Raw genomic sequence first — 24,734 nt, 5'->3', positions numbered from 1 at the left:
ACCTGTATGCTTACATTGTAAAAAGTAGTAACTTGAAGTTCTGGAACTTTCCTGATTTAACTGTTTTTTTGTGTATGTTTTTGTGGTAGAGTTGAGAAAAAAGAACGAGCCCGTTTAAAGACAGTGAAATTCAATTCCAAAACAAGAGGAGATAAAGGGGTGAGTTAATGAAGTACTAATTATACCTGGAAGTGTGAATGGTAACATTTTTCAGTGGTTGATCTATGCGGACTTAGATTCAGTTTTTAGTGAAAAGATTAAATTCTGTCAAATAAAAATAATTCTGAGCACCAAAGCTAACTTTAGTAGTAAACCATTGCCAAAACACTGCAAATTGTTTGGAGAATTAGCTTAGAAGTATATGTTATCACTATTACTGTAATGTAATAGGAATTGTAGCTACTAATCAAGTATTGAATAGTGCCATTTCTAACAGCTCTGCAAGTGCTGTTTATAAAGTAGTTGAGTCCTTTAGTATGGATTGTACTCCTGGACTCCCTTTTTTTGGGGGGAGGGGCTCACTACCAATTTTCAGAAAAAGTAATATGTTCCTTTCTTTAAAGTTTGTTAATGCATATAGAAAACAAGGCAGTAGAGCTCAACAGTGTCCCTATGATAAAATAAGATTTTACGATGTACACGGTTACACAAACAATATAAAGTAACTTCTGTTACAATTATGGATGCAGAAGCTTTAAAGACAAGGGCACAGGCCAACAAAAACACAAGACTAGTGCCATTGTTGACCAGAATCAGTCTCCATCTCACAGATCACAGATGTTCTTTCTCACTGCCAGTCACTATTGGCACAAATACGGATGTGGCTGTGCTCAAATCATGTAAAATAACCAATGCAGATGAAAAATAAGCCCATACAAGAGAAATCCTGGTTTTAATTTTAGTCAATCCTTTGGTGCAGTTCACTGCATAATACGCAATCCCTGTCCCAGTACACATGATGGGACTGAGTGGTGAGAAAGCAGCGTAGCTACTTTGGTAATAGGAGTGTTTGTAGCTGAAATTACAGCAATTTCATCACGGTAAAGCAGCCAATTTTTTTTTTTATTTTGAGGGTGAGGCTTTTCTGCAATGTTTTGGACATTTTGAAATTTGAGAAACAATTTCACAACCTTACAATTTCGACCAATAGTATATAACTAGTAATTTCAAGACTTAGTTATACGCATTTTAGATGTAAGAGCCTTCTAAAGTAATAATATGTTATAATTTTTTAAAATGTGAAACATGCTTTAAGCTCCTGAGAAAGCTATTTCTTAAGTAGTGATTATTTTTTTTAATAGCACTACTGCTCTAACATTAGTCAATCATTATTATAGAACCCAAAGATTCCTTTTAGTCATTTATTTCAGTTACAATGTTTTCATAACTTCAAAAAATCACGTAAGGTATTAAAGCTTCAATACTTCATCCTGATAGTGTAGGACTTTATACTTTAAAGACTGTCAAATCCGTACGTACATCCCTCTGCTACATAGCAAAGGTTTCAGTTTAGTTTATTAATGAAGAAAATGCCATGGTTGTTTCTATAATTGTTTAAAAGGAAATCAGTATCTCCAGTTATTTTCTGATTAAAAATTACAGTATTGGCTTGCGGATTCACTGGATTATTTGCAGGTTTTTTTGTGTTTTGGTACATTCATATTTTGGTATTGGAATAAAATGTTATCAACCGATGTGATAATTATTAACCTGATCACTTTTATAATTTGAGTTCACTTTTTAGAAGTCTCATAAAGAAAATGGCTTAAATACTTTAGATTTTTTTAAATTACATTAAATAATTTTTCAAATGTTACCATGTTCTTTGAAAGATAATTGCATGGTTTTGTAGTTTGTCTGCCAATAAACTGCAAACAGTTAACTTGATTAATGATGTATTCGAAGTAGCATTTTGACAATTGCAGAGTTAGTGCACAGGCACTGTGTACTAGCATAGCATCAGAGAGATGCATGGAATACTGAGTGGAAAAGCAACTACGCTTGCCATTGATACAGAACTGCGGTTCTTTTTCTTCAGTAACATTTCATTTTGCAAACATGCTTACACTGTTCACAATCTTTTGCTTCAGCTGTAAATGTTTTAATGTTATGGTTTCTCCTTAAAGTATTCTTCCTGTGCTTGTCATGGTGATATTTTTCCTAGTAAGTTGTCTGCACCGTACATATCCTCATGGACTGTGTGCCTTCCTGTGTCTGTATATGATAGTACTCCATGGACAGGATGAAATACCAACTTTGTACAATCCTTCAAAATTCCTACATTTAAACCTTCAAGAATAACCCTAGTGATGGCAAACATTAAAATCCATGTTCCTTTAATTTTAAGGAAAGCTAAAAAATCTTGAGCAGAAATGGTTACATTTTTTCTTGTTTGTTCCTTTCATATACACATTCATCTCACTTTCTGTGCTGCTTCTGTTTTAATATATTCTTGCTTATGATGCCTGTTTATGATTTGCAGTGGGCTTATGAAAAATTTAATACAATTACTATGCATTTTCAACTAATAAGCAATTCTATCTGGCTTTTTATAATCATGGTATCTTTTAAAAATAATCTTTTGGCTAATCTTTTATGCAAAATCAGTATAATATTTTATTTTCTCTTTTTTTTGGCAATGGAACTGACTCTAACCATTATACATGCAGTATATAAAATTCAATATTAGTTCAGTAAGATTTACTGTACAGAAAGTTAAAATAATTATTGTTACGAAATATTTTCGAAACTAAAATGAGGAACCCAATTATGTTTTATGCAGTACAATAAATCAGCCACTCCTTTTATTTTAACTATACGAATTGCAGAGTCTCACCACCTCAGTTAAACTGCACCATTTGAGCTTTGTTACATTTATTTCCCCTATTACTTTGCCCAGGCTGAGGGAGTTGTCCAAATGGAACAACTACATAGATGAGAGACTTCCACTTTTTGAAACTCGGGGCATATTTCTGTGTTGCCCGTGTTCTGTGGATTACGTTAATCTTTCTGGTTATGAGAAATCAATTGCAATGACTTGTTGACTTCAGATAAAGAAGGTCAGGAGGACCATAACCTAAAACCTCGCCTGTGCCAACTACGTTCCTGCAATCATATGATTGGCTCGCAACCAGTTCTTTTGTCCATATGTCAGGTTGATAATTTACCAATTCTTACAGTGGAATGACAGTTTTAGTTGAACACAGATTCCAGCCAGTTAAAGGTTTTATGGATTTCCTACTTAACGCAGTATTGCTATTTCCAGAGCTCAATGTCACTGATTATGCTCCCATGGTCCAATGTGCCTCTTGTAACACCTGGTAATTTTAAGTAAACTTTTTTTTTAAACAATAGTAATGAAAATATCACTGGATGTTCCAGTATCTGATACTGCCAAGCAAGTCTGTATTAAAACAGATGGCCAGAAGGATCGTAAATACTGTAGCGGGATGCAGCTTGTGTGTTGCACTATAGGCATTCTCTTTAGGAAGGCCAAATGCTAGTTTTGTAATTGTACCAAAGAAGGTGGCCCACTGTTTGAAAAAACTTTGTCCTATTTGACCCCCAATTGTTACTATATTTAGTTCCATACTTAATGCTGGTAGAAAAGGTAATATATCTTTTTGCAACTATATTGCTTATAATAGAGGAAGATGAGCTCACATTAGCTGAAGACAGACAGACAATTACTTGAAAGTTAACGTGCTCCAAACTTCAGAAATAGCTGTTACCAGAGTTCTTAATGTATGAATTTAATTTTTTTTTTTAAAGTAGTTTCTAAAAAATGTCCGTGTGGAAGTTTTATTACTTCCTGCGGCACATGGGCTCTGCTTGGCTTAGAAATAAACAGTCCCCCAGCAGCATAGAGTCTCAAAACCAAGTTGGGCATTTTCTTAATTTTGCCATCCTTCCCATAATAGAGTTTCTGCAAACCAAATGACAAAAACATGGCAAATTTCATGTCTTCACAAAACTGGGCAGATGATTCACTTATGCTTAAAGATGAAAAGAAATTTCAGCTGGCTTCAAGTTAGCTGTATTAGTTCTAGTTCTGGACATAATTGCAATAAAAATGTTATCGATTTATTTATACATTGAGTTTCTTTATTGACTTAGAACAGTAAATTAAAGGTGCTGTAGTCACATAATGTCCTCAGCAGAAGGTGTTGCAGATGTTACTAAATTCTGTGTTAATTACACCTGTAGACATACCTATATATGAGTGAAAATAAGTCGATGCTCTCTATCACTCAGGGAAGGAGTGCAATGATAGTTTATATTCAAATTGCTTGATATGTATTTATCTATATAGGTAACTTCAGAAATCTTTGTAGTAACTGAAATGCAGAAATTCTTCAGCAACATAAGCAGTTAATGTCAAAAGTTGATGAACATGGTCCTTGGACACAGTGGTTTTTCATGTGGTAATTACCTATAAATGTACCCTTGAAAAAAATAATTGCCACAATAAATGAATTTGTATCTTTTGAAAGTTAATCTTGGTATTGGGATGCAGGCTTACGTAGAGCAAAGTCATTTCTTTCAGTGAACTGCCAATGAATTGCAATTGTGAAAGATTGAAACAAATAAGTTTTGTTTTGGGTTTTGATGGTTTGTTTTTCTTTTTTTTTACTGTTTGGATATTTTAGCTAGACACATTTCTTTTTTCCTTTTTTCCTATTTCACTCTTACTTAGTTTTATTGTAAGAGCATTTGGTACAATCCCAGCTTTTAACTTCCATTTTTCTTTACTGTATGATAAGTTATGTAGGAATTGTCACTAAAGTATTTACAGTTTTGCCTCTGCAAACGGGTAACACTGGCAAATACTTCTGGTGTGCTGTTATGATGTTGGCTGTTTGCAAAAACAAGTGTAGAGCCTCAGTGCTTTTTAAAATAATGTAACCTCTATATTAGATAGTATCAGTGATATAATTGACTTTGAGTTCATTATGGTTTGGCCATCTTACGGCAGCCTAGTTTTTCGCCATCTTTTTATACTCCCAGCGGGCCTAAATTTGTGAAATACAGGTCAGGCCGTATAGGATGAACCAGCCTGCCCATTCTCTCCGTAGTAAGCATGTGAAATTTTGCGGGTATGAGCAGAGCCATGATCCCCATCTCTATTTGTAATGAGCTGAGAAGATAATGTTAAACTGAAATATGCACTGCATAATGTGGTTATAGGAGTCAGCTTCCACAAAGCTGCTGGTCTGGGCCTTTGTTCACACAGACATTAGACATCCTTTGTTTTGCCCCTCCTTCTCTTCTTCAGCAGTCATTCAATGACAAGCGTAAAAAGAACCTCTTTTCCCGAAAATTTCCCTTCTACAAGAACAAGGACCAGAGTGAGCAGGAAACCAGTGATATTGACCGTAAGTATGTGGCACTGGACGGCGAGCGAAGCACACGTAGAAGGGCCTGCTAGATTGCAGTAGGGTGTTACCATGGAGACAGTTTCATGAGCTGCAACAGGCTAATGAACTTGAGGTGCCAATGACAAACCCATCTACGAAATCAATAAAACCATTTGTTTGCTGTTAAAGTAAAATTTAACCCAAGAGTTATCCCGGTTTGGAATAACCTGGGAAATGCCGTTGAGTAGCAGTGTGTACGTGACTGGAGGACATGACAGCCTTCCAGCGCTGTCAGTGGTGGTGCCTCATTTCTGACTTGGAGGAGAGGGCACAGCGGCAAAGAAGGTATAACGGAGTTTACTGGCTTCTCAAATCAGTCCCTTTAGACTGGTTTCTTCAAAGTCATTAATTCTAATTTGGTTTTCCTAATTAAGAGAGGTTGCTTTGATTCTCATCATTGTTGCCAGTGTCTTCTCAAAAAGCAGTTGCATAAGTTTGCTAATTCAGACCAGATCTGCTACAAACTGCATTCTCTGCCATTTGCATCACTGATTACGCTTCATGTGCCAGTCAGGTCAAATCCTATTGACTTATCTTCCCCTGTGATGTTCTGGGAACTGTCTCCTGTCGTAGCGCCGATTTTATATATTACTGACAATTATTTTCTTTGTGATTGTCTTTTTATTGCTTGCCCTCTGGGGACTACTCTGCAGGAGGTCCCTGACGACATGGGATCAAAAGGCCTGAGTAAGTGATCAAAATACTCCCAAGTTATTTTAACCTCCATCTGAAAAAATACTTTTTTTTTTTCTCTAACAGATCTCTTTGAGACTGGTGCTCTACTGGCATAAGGAGGTTGACTCTCAAAATGTTTCATAAGCTTTTTCTAGTTTGTAATGTTCTGGGGGTTTTTGCTTTCAGGAATGTGTTACTTTAAGTTCGTGTGACTATCACATCAGATTTTTTTGTTGTTCAGAAGCTTACCAGCACTTACTTGTTTGTCCTTAATAGTACTGTGGGTTTTGGTGATTTTTTCATGTCACTTTTATTTTGTTTTCGTGGTTTTATTTATCGAAAAATAACCTACGGCTTTTTACAGAGATAGTACAACTGTTGCCTTAATACTTTAACTAGTTACAGTTTTCAATCCTCTCTCTCTAGGTGACTGACGTTTACAGCTACTTAAAACAAAAAAGTTTGCTTAACAAATGCCATGAGAGTTTTTGACTTATTTGAACTCTTATGATGCTTTTCGACCAGGTAGAGGGGTAGCTAATAGAGGAGAGGAGACACATAAGCATTTGTTGTATTTCTTGCAGAAGTGTTAAATACTTGAAGATTCAAAAGTTGCTGAGTACTCTTAATAGATCTGTTTGTGTACACAGACACCACCACTGTAGCGAAATGACAAATAAGAAAAAGTCAAGACCTTACTTTCATCACAGATATTAAACATATACATTGTTATGTGTTTAAGGAATAGCAAAATTAGTCACTGAAGATACGTGACTAAAGGTCATTAAAAATACCATTTTTTCCCAGGGCACAACTCTTATTCAGAGTGTTCCTGAAATTACATGTAAGAAACAGTGTACTTCTATACTTGGCCTCAATCATGAAATAAAAGTTCTAGTAGCTGTAACATTAATTTTCCATTTCTGAAATGGCTAGTTTCAGGGGGATTCTTGGTCTAGAGCAGAAGACCTTAGCAACCTTTATGGCCTTATGGTTTAGAGCAGAAAATCATAAGCAGCCTTTATGGCTTTATGATCACACCTAGTTTAAATGATGTAATATGGTCCAGAACTGACACTAGGCAATTCTGTTACAAAAACAAATGGCTTCTAGCCAGTTTTTCAGCACAGTCAGACCTTTTGAAACTGCCTTACCGCACTTAATGCAAGCTGTATTACTTGGGCTCTGCAAGACCGCTGTTCTTGCGGGCATTTTAGGCTTTACATCGTCACCAGTTGTGCCCATTTTCAGACTACCACAACACCTGTATTCTCAGTTGACAATGTCTCCCCTTCCCGTTCTGCCACGAGGCTTTTAAACATCACTACTTGTCTCTTCCACACCAATGTGGACATTCTTTTTCCAAGGCAAGAAAATGAAATGAAAGTAATCCAAATTGCTGGTACTCGCAAACGTTAGGAAGTATTTGTCTTTTTTGCCTGCACAGAAATGAAATGAGGGAGTTCAATCTAGCCAGAGATGTGTGGTTTAAAGATATTAGTTCACGTTATCCAAAAAATGTTAAAAAGTTAGTTAGTTTACATGTGATGTCTAACTTTTTAAAATGTTTTTTAGTCACTAGAAGCATACTTGCTTTGTAACTGTGTTCTTACCGCTGGAGTCCCCTTGCTTCCTTCTCTTCAGTCTTGCAGGCGGGGAACCACGCTGAATTTAATATATTATAAAGGCTCGTCATGACAACAATGTGTATTATCATATGCTCACAGTTAGGTACATAATTTCAAATTAATGGTATTTAATTTGTATAGGTCAAACACAAGCTTATTTATGCATTCTTAACCTGTGAACACTAGTGTTTTTTATTACAAATAGACACACTCGTTGAGTGGCATGAAAACTGATTCTTTACAGTAAAGTTCAGCAATATCAAAGTTCATGTTTGTTCACTGGATTTGTAGAATTTTCAGGTAGCAGAATAGATTGATACCTGAAATTCTTCATCATAAACCTATTTAACACAGTTACATAGCTTAAAGCAGTAAATATAAACACCTTGTAGCTACTGAAGTATTTTGATTACTGTGCAGAAGGCATGAAATTAATATAGATAGTCCATAATAAAAGTCAGGAGCTTTTGAAAACTAAAGCATTACTGGAGAGAGAAAAAAAACCAACAAACGCAACACAAACTTAATTGTGCATTACACTTCAAGTAAATTATTTAATATGCCATAGGAAAGTATCTATTTTTGAATGTTCTACACTATAATTCCTGCAATATTGCCCAGTGACAATAGTGAAAAACCCAAAATTGCAGGGTTACATGTGAACTATGAATTAGTGTACGTTTTGTAATCTTATTTTGATGTGCTATTTAATGTTTTTCTTTTTATTAACATCAATTCCTTTCATATGAAATTAAGCTTGATCCTGAGAGCTATGAGAAGTACCTTAAAACTTTTGTATGCAGTATGTATTTATTTCAGCATTTTGGTATCGGTATTGTCTTTCATCTGGATTATTTTGTGTCGATTTGCTTTCTTTTGGACTCATGCCATTAGTGTATGTTCCTTATTTTTTTTTCCCATTGTGTTGCAATTTCAGAGCATGTAACCTCTAATGCCAGCGATAGTGAAAGTAGTTACCGTAAGTGTTTTTAAGTTCTTTGTTTATTTAGAACCTTTGTTTAGTAGTTCTTTCTTTGGTTTTGTTTGTCTTATCTTTTCTGGGTATTTACATGTTAAATAGAAGTTCCCAGTCACCTTCAGGTGAAATCCATATTCATGTGTTTGGTGGAGTACTGCAAATTGTGCTGTGTCTTTGTTTCTAAAAAACTGACTAGAAAGAATCATTGCAAACCTCCTTTATGGATATTGTGATCTATGATTTTGTTAGTTCATCTTAATTTGAATCTATTCCTCTTTTTTAAATTATGTGAGCTAACTAGACCTATTAAAACCTAAATGTAAATTTAATGCTGACAAATATAATTATATGTAGTTGAGCTTAATACTGGAAGCATAACTAAACTGTGTAATCTGTTCAATAGTGCAATAACTACAATTTTTCACAACTGATACTCAGATTTAATCTGTATATACTTCTAATGAAAGTAAAGATAAGCAAACATGTGTTTACCCTTGCTTTCAGCTTTCATTTATCTATTTTTGTCAAGTGGGTGCTTACTATGAATTGTCTTCAAAGCATAGAGCACACATTCAGTGGTGGAGTCAGTTATGATAAATTAGCATGCTAGACATGCATGCATGTTCTCTCTCTCTGAAGACATAGTACTGTTTAAATACTAGACTGAGTTAGCTTTTTTACTAGCTCAAGCTACAGTAGTTCTACATGTTCACAGTGGGTAACATGCTGCATGATGCTGCTCTACAATGCTTTAAAATGTCTTAAACCAGAGCCAGAACTTCAGTCCCACTGGTCATGTCCACTGAACAACTCCTTAGTAAGGTCGCACAGTACAGACCTGGAACCCAGGATAGAGCAGAGCAGGAAGATGAAAAAGTTGAGGATTTGAAGAGGAATGCGAAAAGAAGGAACAGTAAAAGTCACGCAGTGTGACACTGAGTGGCACGCTGATCAGCTTCTGGTTGCCTGCTAACTGTATAATGGGCACTATAGAAACAGATATTTTTTATGTTAGGGTAACAAGGAAGGTGGTTCATTAACAGATATATTTGTTTGGAAGCTGTAGATCTTCTCAGACGTGATAGTCCACATTTTTTCTTCCAGATGATTACACTCAAGGAGAGAATTTATACCTATATATAAAATCCCCAGTGCTTACAATGTTAACAGTGTCATAGACTGTAATTGAAAAGAAAGCAATTGGGGGAGGCATTCGTGTTCCCTGAGAGTAACACAAAATTGAGCATGTATGGAAGTTGCCTTTGCCTATACGACAAACTTATAAATTTTAACCATTTGTAATGACGTACCATTAAAACTATCTAACCATGACTGTTTCTCCAAAAATTTGCTGCTTTCCTCTCTTCCCTGCCTCCCTGCCCCAAAGTTTTTCTCAGAGCTTGCTTTATGTATGTTTAAAGCTCATTATTGGTACTACTAGTTAGTTTTTTACTCTGTTACTACTTGAGAAGCCCTGATTTTATTATGAATGCCATGGATTTGCTTATCTGAATGTGTCATTGCAAGTACTTTTTATTAAAATGATTTTTTAAATTTCTTCTTACTGCTGTCTAATATGAAAGTTATCTTGATTACAGATGAGTACGGTTGTTCAAAAGGTTCATTCTATTAATATTCATTTTTCCAAAGTATTGAAAAGCAGTGACAATATATACTTTTTGCCCTCAATCAAGGGATACTTTTTACTTGTTATTATCTCTTTAGTAGTTTCCTTAACTGATTTTTGACCTTAGAAGAACGTTACTTCTCCAAAGAAGTATCTAATTATATATGACTTGGATCTTTCATAGATGAGTCCATAGCTGGTGATTCCCTATTCATCTCCCTAGCTTAAAAGGGGTTCTGAAAGTATATACTGTCCTTCGAAATTCCATTTGCATGAGTAACTTTTTGAGATATTGAAATATACAGGTTGCATGTTTTCATGTCTGTCTTAACGTATTCCTCACTTGCAATAACTTAAAAAATTAAAATACTTACTCATGTATTGCTGTAGTATAACTTTAATGCAAATAAGAGAAATATTTCTCTTACTGAAGTTGTAAATTTTAGATTTAAAAGATCAATGGTATTTGCTATGAAATAAAGAACAGATATATAGAAGCAATATAAGAATTTATAAAAGCCTTTATCTGCAATCTGTTTCTGTACAACTGTGGTACAGCACTGGTATGTTCCTTTGCCTGTTTTAAGTATGGCTTATGAACTACAAAGAATGTTCCAAAATTACACGAGTGAGTTATTGAAGGACTATTTTATTCAAGGTTCATAGTAATGTCATATAATTTGACCTTGTATGTTCAGATTTAGAAATTCTTTGCTGTCATGGAGTTAATTTTTAGAAATTCCATTGCAAAACATCTTACTCAGAGATACCTTGTTAGACTAGAGATCATCTTTGAGAGAGATGGCAACTGAGGTATATTTCGGATGCTTTCACTAACATTTAAAAAACCTGCAGCTGTCAAAGGTCGAAACTCAGTCATTTTAGTTTCATTCACTGCTGATGTGCTTTCTGGAGCTGAGAATAATACAAAGCATTTCTTGTTTTCAAGTTAATCTTTAAAAAATCACTAATAAAATAATAGTTATTTAGTATATACAATCATAATTATTTTGGTAGAATTAGAGTGGTTGAAGGTGTTTATATAAGTGCCACAATGATAAAGTTAATGGAAGACATGTACACCTTGACATACATGTTTGTCAGCCCTGTATAAATACAGAAAAACATTACTCTCAATGATGGCTTCAAAGTATAGAGAATGTTCAAGATGAAGGTGGCATCGCGTCTAGCAGTGAATGATGGCACGCATGCATTTCATTCAGGGGAATGTGTATAACAGCATTTCAATAATGCTTTAAAGTTATTCTTGTGCTTGATGTCAGTTTGACATGCTAACATAAACCAGGAAATTATTTATACTGTATGTGTCTTATGCTTTAAAATTTTGTGTTTGGCTTATCTTTGTGATTTTTATAATTCATCGCTCTTGAAAAATATCCTTCATCAGTATCATTGTAATGTATATTACTGAGGAATGGCTGTATCATTATAGTTCATTGAATGACTCAATTTAAATATGTTGGTTTAGAAAAAATTACATAGATATGTTGTTGCATTTACATTTCAGGTGGCCAAGAGGAATATGTCTTGTCATATGAACCAGTCAATCAACAAGAAGGTTTGTAGATCTCACTAAGTATAAAATAAATAGCATCTGAATTACCAGAACGCTTGATGTACCCTTATGTACTGAGCAGCATGATAAACTTCTTCACTGTTTTGAACTTGTTACCATTATTCAAATGAATAAAGCATAAAGGCATAAATTATTAAATGCAATTGCTAAATCCAAAGGTGTGCTACTTAAAATAACTTGTGTGATTTACATTGCATAAGGAAAATATGGTACGTTTAACAGTTTCATCAGTGTGAACCTCAGAAATTATACTTCTGTTTCGTACTGCTGTTGCAGTTTCTTTTTTCTGTCACAGCAAAAAGTGTGTCAATAGATCATTTGTCTATTTTAGTAAGCTTTAATTGAAATGTCTCTAAAACATGGAAGTCTCCCATTTCTCTGTGGGCTGCTTATATGGCTAATTTGGTTAGCAATTGCCAAGTGATTTTTTTTTTTTTTTTTAATTAGGGGAAAAAAAAAATGAAACGGAAATTGATAGGACAAAATATTTTCTCACACTTGCGTTTAGAAGAAATGCTTTTTGCTGGTTTCCATGGGCATGCTGTCATTTCCTTTTCACCTTGGTCCTGATCTTGCTTCACTGTGTATAATAGATACGGTATTTTTAGTGGTCCCCTTCACCACCATAGGTGTTAACTGTTGACATTGACATTATCTGATACATAGCTCATATATTTGTAAATTAATCTGTAAAAGGGGTGTCCGTTGGGGATACTTGTTATTTATTACCTATCAAATAAGATGGCAGTTGAAGTAAATATACATCATGTATTTACCTGAATTTTGAGTGTCGAGGTTTAATTTTTGGTTGTATGCAGTGAGTGGCACAACCCCATTGCTTTTAATAGCATTATGGAATACATGTGCCTGTATACACTTTCCATTCTAACTTGTTAATCATCACATATGGGCTCCATTTCATCAGTAAGCTTCCAAAAGTAGTAAAAATTGTTATGCAACGCTAACACAAACTACATTACTTATATCCTGTAATCTGTAATTTTAGTGGGCTCCGAATAAAGTAATGGATGAGAAGTGCATGAGTTGAGACCATGCTAGAAATGGGGAAATGGTAGGCCCTCTTTGATGTGCTGAGTCAGCTATGCTTAAGCTGGGGAGCCAGAGCGTTGTTACCCTCGAACGAGCAGCTGCTGGGTCTGTGTGGGTATGCACGCCAGAGGGGCTCACAAAATGAGAAACATCTTTTTAGCTGGCATTAGCTTCCCGGCTTCTGATAGCTTAATGGTTTAGTGAGAACGATAGTAATACCGAGTGAATTAATGTTGAGGTTGAAGAGAAAAGATGTGAATGAGACTTTATACAAGCCAACGGTTTGGTCACTACCATATTGTAAAACTAAAGTTTTTAGGGAGCCAAGTACTTTGGCATTTAAATACATAACTCTGATTCCCTTTATGAGTCTAACAGAGTGTATGGGGAAGGCCATAAAAGCACCAGCACCTTGTTCCTTTGCTTAGGTGCTGTAATGCGTTCCCTGCATGTTATCTGCATTTGTCCACTAATTCACTTCCACAGTAATTTTTTATTTTTTGAGGAGCCCAAAGGAATAAAGAACTGCAATGACCAAAAGAGATTTAAAGGTGCTTAGATTTGAGACACTATTGGGCCCCCCTTAGTCTTTAAGCAAAAATGTTGATTGTTAAATTAATAGGCTGACAGCTACACAATCCCAGACATTCCTTTTATGAATATATTAATATCCCTGAAAGGAAATAGTTCCATGAATCAAACTAAAGTATATTTTATAGGTCAGGCTTTAGTTTGGACTTATTTGTGCAGTAAAGACGGATTAAACCTAAAACTAAAATTTATACAGCTGAAATTATATGCTAATGCCAAGATACTTAGACATTCTTGTCTTCATGGTTCTTGAAGTATAATCCATAATATTTTCTGCTTGAGCTTAACTTCCAACCAGAAGCCCTTTATAACTTCATAAAAAATTAAGCTGCTTTTAAAAGATGCTATACTTCATCTTATAAGAGTGCTGATAGTTACAGAAGCTATATATAGGTGAATCTTTTCATATGAGTATTTAAGTTGTGGTCCTAGAGGAAGAGGAGCTTTGCCCAACACAGAACTAGAATTTCATGAATTCTGGTACTGCTTAGGTCCTTCTCTGAAGTGAAAACATGTCACACTTCCTCCTTTTGCTGCTTTCACTAGAATGAAGGATGTTACTTTGTGAAAAGATATTCCCCTCCCCCCCGCCCAAGATTTCATAATTTAAGACTTCTTCGATCCCCTAGGATAGTGATTTGAGAGTGAAGATCTAACCATCTTACTGTGACTACAGCATTAATTGATATATGTTCTTCAATGTGATTTTCTTCTCTTTAGGAATACATATTATTTTAGGTATTAAAACCATTACCATATGATAAAGCTTATTTTGCTGAACTGTACAAGAAAGCAATCATACTGAAATGTAACTGATGTTATTCCTCTGTGTTTAATAGTCAGTTATACTCGACCTGTGATTGTTTTGGGACCCATGAAAGACAGAATAAATGATGATCTCATCTCAGAATTTCCAGACAAATTTGGCTCATGTGTTCCACGTAAGTCTCAGCAAATACTAAAGCAATTCGAAATTATTTTTGTATTAATTTTCTTAATAGACATCCTCTGTATGTTGAGTTAAAAAGAAGTTAATATATTGTCTAAACTTTCCGGAGCTATCTTAGTTGTCAGTCATCTCTCTGCTTGTGACGATTTTGCAGTATAAATGGGAGACTATTTTTGGATATTGTAAGGAAAAAAGTCACTGTTTTTTGTTTTGCTTTAAAAATTACTGGTTTATATTTAAAGATACTACTAGACCAAAACGAGATTATGAGGTGGATGGACGCGATTACCATTTTGTCACTTCTCGAGAGCAAATGGAGAAGGATATTCAGGATCACAAATTCATTGAAGCTGGCCAGTACAATAATCATCTTTATGGAACAAGTGTCCAATCAGTGCGAGAAGTAGCAGAAAAGGTAAATCAGTGCCAGTTACTTTCATTTACTGAGGTGATTATCTGACTGTGCTGACAAGGGAAAAAGAAGAATGGCAAGAAGCCATTAGGAACCCTCTGACTTCTTTTTTTTAAAAGGAATTTGTACAAAACTGGAAACAAAGTGCATTTTCACAAATGCATTTAAGGAAATAATGAAGGTTGGAAATAAAACAAAGAAAGCATTGTCTGTGCCCTCTTACAAAAAGAAAATAGAAAAGAATAATTGGAATTACAGACTGATTAGCCTAGCTCACATACATAGATCATTAACTAATTAAGAATAGTGGTGATGGAGTTGATTAGTATGATGATCCATTTGATACAGACCTGTGCAGAAGAAAACTTGTAAACTTGTTACTCTTTGTGCCCTTCATGGATTTAGCTGACAAAGTGAAAAGAGTGAATGTAATAAAGTTTTAGAAAGACGTTTTACATAACTACCAATACATGTTGAAGACTTACTTTAATGTTTTTATCTTGAACAGATTTTAGTTAACTATTTCCTGCAAAAATACAAATATTTCTAAATTCAAAGTGGAGTTTACTTGAGCTCTCTGAAAAAGAGTTGAAAGAGGGAAGCATATTTCTTAGATTAAGATGCTTGTTTTAAAGAACATTTTTTGGTGAAAGTTCTTTGCAGGTGTTGCATGTTAGGTTGGTTAGTGTTGTTCTACTGCTTACAAATATGATGCATTTACAGTAGACAATGTTATCTGATCTGTACGAGAGAAGAAACAGCTATCTTCTAGGCGGGAACTCACAAGCATGAGTACTTTCAGTCTGGACATGCAGAGGGTGAGTGTGGTTAACCAGTGTGACACGAGAGTGTAGTTAGTCCTCTGGAAAACAGTGTAGACCATTCTAGGCAAATGCCAGGGACAACAATACTCAGTTAAGTGTAATTTACTGCAATCAAATACAGGCTGAACATGGTGAGATTCTGTGGTTCGCGTGATGAAGTTTTCTTCTGCTGTCTCGCTCACCCTATGGAATAGAACCTGGCCCCACGGTATATAGCGAGAAAAGTGAAGAAAATAAAATTAATTACAAAATTGCTAAAGTAAATGAGTACTTTGTATGGGGAGGCTGAACAGAGTTGTGAAACTATCATATGTGATAAAATGATGATACTATATATTGAACAGCTTAAAGATTATAAACCTGTCTGCAGTTGCTTCACCTGGTAGCAGGGATACAATCCTTTTGCCCATCTCGTGGGACTAGTAAGGTACAAACCAATTATGAATGTTCTGTAAACTGACATGAAGAACAAAGTACTACCAGATGTCTCCATGCTATTATGTCTTGCACAGGCATCATGGGCCTTTGGGTAGATGCAGCAATTTCTCAGTTCCAGCTAACATTATTTTTCTGGGAAACAATGCCCTGTCCTTCAGAACTTGACTTCAAAATTGTGATAGGGCTGCAAACTGGTCCATCAGGGGCTACTCCCTTGTTGTAGTCTTCTCCATCTCGCTTAAGAGATGAGTCTCCTCAGTGGGTCTTATTGGGTCTTATTACTAGAATACAAAAGACGATTTCCAAGTTTTCTGTGATGAATTTGAAGTAGCAGACACAGCAGAAGTGACTGCTACTACCCCAAAAGTACCAGAATTAGTGTTTTTGCAATAGCTTTAAACTGTGTTCATTAGTCCATGCGTCCAGCTGATCCCTGTCTCTCATTTCCTTACCTATAATGGACACAGCTAAAGATGCTTTAGCTTTTTGATGTCATTGTTCAGTTATTGTAAAAGGCGCTGAGTGCTGTGCTGTGTTTCTCAATCAGATGCAGTGCAAGGAAGGAACTAAAAAATGTGTAAAATATTGTTTAAATGCACTGTGCAAAGAGCAAAATAGCTTCCCTGGGTGAAAACATTGTAATTTTATCATGAAGTACTTGTGTTTCTCTTCTTGTCTTCCAAACCTTCACTTGAAAGGAATTTTCATATTCTCTTTGGAATCGCTAGCAGCTTGCAAATCTCTGTGTCTGAGGCCACTGTTAATGCACGTTCATTATTGATCTGGAATAAACTTTTGCAGTTATATTCCATAAGGTCCATTACAGCTGGTGTGCTGGCAATCTAGTCCTCCACCCTTTGCCCAAAATAATTTGGCACCTGACATTAAGTTGTTGGGCCAAACACAACAAATACTAAATGTCTTATCCCAAAAAGGAAAAATGGACCAGGTAATGCTCTTAATTCTCAATTCCCAGCGCATATGCCAATATTAAAGAGAAACTATTAGAAAGGTGTGGACAGGTCATGATGTGCAATAAAATACTCTGCTAGAACATACAAACACCTTTCTTAAATGACACCAATCAGCAACCAGATCCATGGACCTGGATCTGGGAAACAGCTATCATGAGTTAAAAACAAACAGATATGTATTGTTCATGTGGAAAGAACACTTCTATCCTCTTTAATAATTCTGTGGTTTTGTTGTGCAAGAAACCAAATGTATATGATCCTAGTGATCCCTTCTGCCAGGAAGCAGAAATGTGTCAGTCATTTCAGACTGAAGTTGCTTCCTTGCTCTTCAACGTGCCCTCCAAGAATGATCTCCCCAGGAGTTCAGGAAGCGTGTTGTATGATATGAGTAACCTTTGGGTTTATGGTCCTTGTGGGTTTGTATCCTGGCTCATAGAATTCTGCCACTCACATTGGTCTCCTGCTAAGAAAAAGCTTTTCTTTTAGTCACCTGACTGTGGTTTTCTATTCCTCTCCCCGCATCCCTTTCTAAAATGGTGGTATGCCAAATTACTCACATGCTACTTGGAAAGGAAAGAAATAAAAATGTATGAGGTGGAAATGAGCGTATCAGAGATGGGGGAGCTGAGGAACAGGAAGAGCCTTTGAGATGAAATAGCCCAAAGAGCTGGAAGATTGCTTATAGGAAGAGAATACAGGTGGGGAGAAAAGCAGCTCTATCACATGGTCTTCCAGCTGCCCAAGGAATGGTTAAGTTATATTTGTTTCTCAAAAGATAAAAAATAATCATCCCAAATAAATTGCATTCACCGTCTCAAACTTGGTATTCTATTGTGTGGTACCTGGGTGGAGGAGAGTGCTTGTATTCAGTTCCATCTAGCGATTCTGATGGTGGCATATTTCCCTGCTATCAGGGGTGGTTACTCCCTCACATGTGCCCGTTAAGTCATCTGGCTCCTCTCTAAACTGCATCTGTGACATGGCCACCTCCTTAAAGGATCCTCAAATTATTAAAAAAAACAAACAAACAAACAAACAAAAACAAAAAACCCCACAACAAACAAAAACCCAACATTTTGGTCGTACGCTTGAAGTACGGCTGGATGTACGTCACTGGGTGATTCTGCACTGTTGATTGCGCTGCAACCTCTGGTGGCGAAAGGAAGGAAGAAGGGTCAGGAACATCTCAAATGATGTGTGATCCCAGCAGAGGAGCATAGTGGGACCTTGTGCCAAAGTGGTGAAATAATAATATCATTGACGCAAATGCTCTAATTTTGTTGGCTTCAGTGGAGCCATTTTCTCTTCTAAATTACTAGCTACGCATACCTGTGACTTATACTTTGCTTAGTGCTTTTTTCCCTTCTCTCTCACTTTTTAGGGTAAACACTGCATTCTTGATGTTTCTGGTAATGCGATCAAAAGGTTGCAGATTGCCCAGCTGTACCCAATCTCCATTTTTATTAAACCCAAAACAGTGGAAAATATCATGTGAGTAAAATTAAAGTACCTCAGGCTAAATTGTTTGAGACTGTCATTGTATTTGAAAAGCCAACTGCAAAGTTATGTGGTGACAATTGTAATTATTTGCATTTTAAATGATTTAATTTCCTGAGTTTAATTTCTAGGGACTTCTAGACAGGGTTTCTAATCCAAATTAAAGTGCTTCGGAACAAATGTTATAGTGCTAAATTCCGTGCAACATAGTGTCAGAACAGCTCATTCCCACTACAGTCTTTGCTTAGGTGTGTCATTTAGGAGACCGCCTCTTACTAGGGTTAATATTCAGACAACAGTTTAAACCCTTACTTCAAAAGACTCCAAATACTTGATAGTAATTTTTAAATATGTAATGTTTTCAACTTCAGGGAAATGAATAAACGCTTAACGGAAGAGCAGGCCAGGAAGACATTTGAGAGAGCCATGAAACTGGAGCAAGAATTTACTGAACACTTCACAGGTGTGTTTTGCGTGGGACTGTTCCCTTCTCAGAGTTGAAATTTTATTGCTTGCTGTAAAATAGTAATTACCTCACTGCTAAGATAAGGCTGAACTTTGTTTTCTGACTGATCTGTGCTTGTTTTGAGGTATGTAGCCATTTTAGTACCTCTACACTGATTTCAATTTGATCAATTAATTCAATACATACAGAAATCTACTGGGAGCTTAATTTAGGTTTTAAAAACTGTGAGACTTTCTACCATTTTCCTAGGTTTTGTAATGCAGATGTTTGCTTTGTTGAAATATTGTATGCTTAAAGCTTTTTATTTGCAGAGCTGAGATTGCATGGCAAAGCTCCCTGTAGAAAATGATCAATTTCCTTTTTTTTTTTAAATCAGGAAGTAAAGTATGATGGTAATTAATTAAGCCTCTGGAAATTGGGCACTACAGCATTGTGATACTTAGCATATCAGATTTATGTATGCCATGGACCTAACTGTAACAGCAAGGGTTGGGCAGCAAGCACTCAAACTGTACTAATTGTTTGCGTTGTGGCTTGCAGTAGGAGGATATTGATCAAGTCAGGATTTTCAGGAGGACAGAAATGAACTTTCCTTATTCCTGTCCTAGATAGACACTTGCTCCTTTCCTTCCTGTTATGGAAACATTCAAGGTCAGGTTGGACGGGGCTCTGAGCACCCTGATCTAGTTGAAGATGTCCCTACTTATTGCAGGGGGTTGACCATTAAAGGTCCCTTCCAAGCCAAACTATCCTATGATTCTGTGTTCTCTTTTGCAGTGTTTCAGTGTTTGCTGCCCCATTCACGTCTTTTCTGTGACATGGCTCCTTTGCCCACTTCCTTCTTCCACATCTTATATGGGCAGAGCTGTGAATGCAACAGTCTGCTCCACTTGGGCAGAGACACAGGAAGGGATGATGGCTTCACATGGGAGGAACCAGTAGATTCTCTGCCCCAGTCTTCCTGCTGACTTGTTCTCTACATCGTGTGCTACCCACACAATGAGTAACTTGAGTCCATCTCTTTTTGTCTGTCTCCCTCCCTCTCTGCTGCCTTGCAGCTGTCACAGTTTATCCCAATACTGCATCTAGCTCTCCCACACTTCCCATAGCTCTCTGTCTGTACCCAGAAAGTTATGGGACTCTGAACATATATTGCAAATTCTTCCTATTATTAATCCCTTACCAAATGACTTGCAAGTGTGTAAGGTTTGTTGTTCAGGAAATGAATGAGTTTATTTTAATAAATATTAATTAAATATTTAGTTAGTAGCTGGTATGCTCCTAGCTTGTCTCAGGGCATTATATAGGGCACTTCTACAGGAAATTAAGGGGCATACTTCAAGATGTTTTAAAAACTTAAGGGCCTTTTTAAGAGCTCTAGTGCTCAGGGCTGGTTTTCTTCTCAGAAGTATAAGGCTTGTTGACAAAGGAAGATATCAATGGTCAGACTTCTGTCCTTGATAATCCAGTTCAGGGCAGAATCCGTTTCTGAATCTGTTTGAGATACTTGAAGACATTACAAATCCCACTTACTGCTTACAGTTTGGAGGCTGCCACCCATATGAGTCAGCTAGTAAAACAGAGTGTGAGCATTCCTTAATCTGTTAAAAAATACCACATCATGTGGAGTAACTGAAATCAACTTCATCAGCAGGTTAAGTTTAAACAGACTTAAACTTTGCACTGAAGCACATGAAGAAGAGCATGTCCATCTTCTATTTTGAGGGTATTGAGCTTTGGAAGAGGTGTGGTTAAACGTAGCTGGAGAGAAGTAAGATGCTGAAGCTTATGGCTATTTCCATTGCAAAGATATTTCTAAATCTTTCTAATGTACTGTTGTGCTGTCAACATGATACTTGACCTATAATTGAACAGCCTCCCACAGGCACTATGACAATGGGCTGCAGATAGGGAGAAAGTTTTTAAGAGATGGGAGTGATGAGTAAGAATAAAAAGGAAGTAATTTGCGTGAAAGCAAAGCTCAGAAGCAGCAGTGGTATATTAATGCACAAAAGAGTGAGTCTGGCCTGCCTCCAAAATTATCATTCATGCTAGAGTTTTGTTTCTTGGATTATCAACACTGAGGTGGCGATCCTAATTAAAAAGAAGTTGCTATCTCATGGTGATTGCTTTTTCAGACTGAAGTGTGCTAAGCTCAAACTTCATCCTCACTCTCACCAGAATGTACTTTATACTCTTGTTATGTCAGAACACATCCATATTGGCTCATTTCTAATTATTTCCTAGCCTTGGAGAAAATATATCTAACTTACACCATCTGAATATAAATTGTACTTTTAACTATGTAAGGGAGCCTGTTGTCTATAAAACTTGAATCTATTGGCTGGGCAACAAACTCCATGAGTTCCTCCTCTTTTTGGCCAAAAGCAAAGATAGTGCTAGCAGGTAGAAATCCGAAGGTCAGCCAGCCTTGCTATGAAGTTTCAGGATTGAGCTGAGGAGTTCACCAGTCTGCATTACACTAAGCCCGACTCTGACTGCATGAGGACACAGCCCTGTACTCTGTCTTGCCTTTTTGTGTTGGAAACACACATGGAAGCTGTGAATAAGCACATGGAGGATGTGAATTGACTCAGGCAAACTCTAACATGTGGTTAGGAAAAGCAAAAAAACCCACCTCAGTTGTAGATGTATACTTGTGGTAAAGTGAAAACCACTTCCTAACCCCAAGCCTCTGAGTGGGAGCAATGGTGCTTTGTGTGTCCTGCAGTACCATCGGCAACGTGCTTCACTCCAGCACAGAAACCAGAAATCTCAGTGGGTGTCCGTTCCTTCAACGATCTAAATCTTCTTGCCACTCTAAATGAAAAGAACAGCTTGGCTTGGAACATCTTGGTTTCTGTACGGAGCTAGGGAGGATGATTGCTGATTGCCACATTATGTTTTGCAGCTATTGTCCAAGGAGACACACTGGAAGAAATCTACAACCAAGTGAAACAGATCATAGAGGAACAGTCTGGGCCTTACATCTGGGTTCCAGCAAAAGAAAAATTATGAAAACAGATCTTGATTTTTTCATTTTCTAACTGACATCACCTATTACATCTGACGACTCTTAAGCCCTTCCAGTGGAGCCTGCCTCTAGTTCTTTCCAACGTGGTTCATACCCTAACCATCACATTCTGCAGTTCCCATAATGCTTTACATTTGATGTCTCTCTTAGTTTAAATAATTTGTATTATTGTGTGTTGTTGGTTTGCCATTTTTCAAACATGACAGTGGAATGGCCTGACCAGCTATTAGTTTGGGGTGGGGGTGGGAGGGAATTGCTTGATAAAATTCCTTAATGTTTAAGGGAAAGTAACTTTCAAAGATTTTTCAAAAAAGCTTTATAGACATTCTTTTAAAATTTCATAACAATTGAAAGAAAAGTTGTATTCAAGGAAGTTGTAAATCATGAGTAACTTTGCACGCTTAACTTTAATAGCATGGTTTGGTCAGGGCAATCAATTTCGGGTTTTATTTTCTGAGTTAAGTTCTATTCTCACAGTATTTTTTTTTTTTTTCCTTTCCAGGCAGTTAGAGAGAAACTTTCAAATTTTGAGTTAACATTTTCATTAACTCCCATTACTACTCCTCAAGGGATATTCATTTTCATAATTTCATATGGATATTCTTATAATCTATTTTTTCATTTTTTGCCAATAAAATTGCTAGGGACAAAGACGTGTAACGTTTTTAATCTTCCTTGTGAAACACTATTTATAGTGTCTTACAGAAATTGTTTCTAGATAATGGTCATCACACTTTTTGAGCCTAAAATATGTTTAGGTGCTAGGAAACCTTGTATTTTTCAGGGGAATGCCAAATTTCCATTGGCAGTAATACAGAAAGCAGCTGCAGAGATGGTCATTAGGGCAATGAGAGAGTGATTCGTAGCCTAAAAATGTGTGTGTTCTTAGGGGTCAGATTTTAATGAATATTTTACCCACAATAACTGCCTATTTTGTTATAATAAATATATATATATTAAACTTTCTTTAACTAAACTCTGTAACTATGGGAATTATTTTCTTTACATAGTTGCGCACACGTATAAATATATATATAAAAAATATATATTTTTCTTTTACCACCTACTCCTAGCTTTTTGTTTTGAATGAAAATACAAATTAGAATTTACCTTCCTTAATCACAAGAAAGCAAAATGGGCTATGGTGGCTGGGCCTAAAGTCCAGGGAATATGAGTTACAAGAAAAAAAATACGTGCAGGTTCTCCTCTTTTCTAGAGAATTTCAGGTGTTTGTTGTCTTTCTCTACCTCCCTTCCCCCAATATGCATGTCTTAACCAAAGGGAGAATTCAGAGTCAACAATACATTTTATCTCTCTGTACATGTTCCATTTGCAATGCACAAACTTCTGTGCTGAATGTTACAAATATGTTGTTACCAAAACACGGAACTACCTTCAGTGATGAAATTCTCTAATTCCCGTATTATTTGGTACCTGCCATTGCTTATTTGAAACTGATTGTTTATAAAAGGGATGTACTTACGGCAGTCATGGGGCAGTCACACAACCAAATTAGCTTTGGTTTGTAAAGAATTATCAACACTATCCATTCCATTTGTTAGAAAGAGGAGAACAGCTAATAAACTTTATTGTACAATATATTTGTCAAGTGTGTTTTTAATGAAAAGAAATACAGATGTTGTAGCATTTTAAGAGAATTGGCTTAGACTGTAAATGAAAATGCTGTGTTAGAGGAACACTGGTGACCATACTGGGGCCGGTGAAGTTACTACATTAAATGCAGGTCTAAACCTGGGATGCAAGTATTGCTGGTGTTACGTGGAATGCTTATAAGACTTGCAGTAAGTGTAACCTGCTGGTGTATGACCCAAAATAATTTTTGTTTTTCTAGATTTGTGAAGTAGGTGTGCTGTCTTTGAGACTCAATGGAAGTGCAAGGTGTGTAAAAATGCAACTTAACGATAAATAATGTCATGCATTTTTAAAGGAGCTAGAAGTGTGCTACAGTCTGTCTCTTTGGAAATGACTGATTATCTGAAGTTTCCTAGTGAGACATCTTAAAACAGAACAACTTTAAAAAAAAAAGGATCTCTCAAATCTGCAAATCATAACATCTGAGATCTCTATATTGCATAAAATTTTTTCCTTTAACAGAGGTTTTTTTAACATTTTTTTCATCAGGAGTCCTGTTCAGCTGAGTAGATAAGTGAGGAATTACTCTTTCATATATTGGGGTGTCTGAATAACTTTCACAGAACTTTTCTCCAAGGCATTTGCCTTGTTGTAGGCCAGCGTCACTAAATACTACACTCAGACTAAAGTCTACAGCACTTACATGGTTGTCATGCTAGAGTGAGAACAAGTCTTAAGAAAACAAAGAACAAAAACCCCAAGGACGCTGGGGTATCTTTTTTGCATTTTTGGTTTTGTTTGTTTTAGATGTTGCCCTTAAGCCCTCACAGAAAAGTTGATTCCGACAGCCCTGATGCTCCTAGTTTACTTGATTTACTTTGTAATTTTTAGGATTTTGCAGTAATTGCTGTTTCTCTGGATCTCATTTTTCTAGTATTGGGTGCTGATTTGTCTTTGATTCTTGGGTACACCTTACTTTCTGT

General features: G+C 36.3%; 1 protein-coding gene across 6 annotated transcripts in view; it reads left to right on the top strand.

Annotated features, from left to right (window-relative positions):
* Positions 1–23,152, top strand: part of DLG1 (discs large MAGUK scaffold protein 1) — a gene marked incomplete at its 5' end in the record, with an annotated part of 140,766 nt that extends 117,614 nt beyond the window's left edge. For 2 of the 6 annotated variants that reach the window (XM_082003804.1, XM_082003801.1), the window contains 10 exons: positions 90–159; positions 6,071–6,104; positions 8,658–8,699; positions 10,283–10,318; positions 11,855–11,909; positions 14,408–14,505; positions 14,756–14,928; positions 18,543–18,652; positions 19,030–19,121; positions 22,036–23,152. In XM_082003804.1, the coding sequence (XP_081859930.1) occupies positions 90–159; positions 6,071–6,104; positions 8,658–8,699; positions 10,283–10,318; positions 11,855–11,909; positions 14,408–14,505; positions 14,756–14,928; positions 18,543–18,652; positions 19,030–19,121; positions 22,036–22,142 (817 nt within the window). In that variant the 3' untranslated portion in view covers positions 22,143–23,152. Of the gene's footprint in view, positions 1–89; positions 160–5,275; positions 5,376–6,070; positions 6,105–8,657; positions 8,700–10,282; positions 10,319–11,854; positions 11,910–14,407; positions 14,506–14,755; positions 14,929–18,542; positions 18,653–19,029; positions 19,122–22,035 lie in introns of all 6 variants that reach the window. The other 4 variants (XM_082003805.1, XM_082003802.1, XM_082003803.1 and 1 more) reach the window with 3 other exon arrangements.
* Between the last annotated feature and the right edge of the window lie 1,582 nt (positions 23,153–24,734).

Source organism: Phaethon aethereus, assembly GCF_964289735.1.
Source record: "Phaethon aethereus genome assembly, chromosome: 9".
NCBI classification, from domain to species: domain Eukaryota; kingdom Metazoa; phylum Chordata; class Aves; order Phaethontiformes; family Phaethontidae; genus Phaethon; species Phaethon aethereus.
This window is presented reverse-complemented; position numbering and strand designations above follow the sequence as displayed.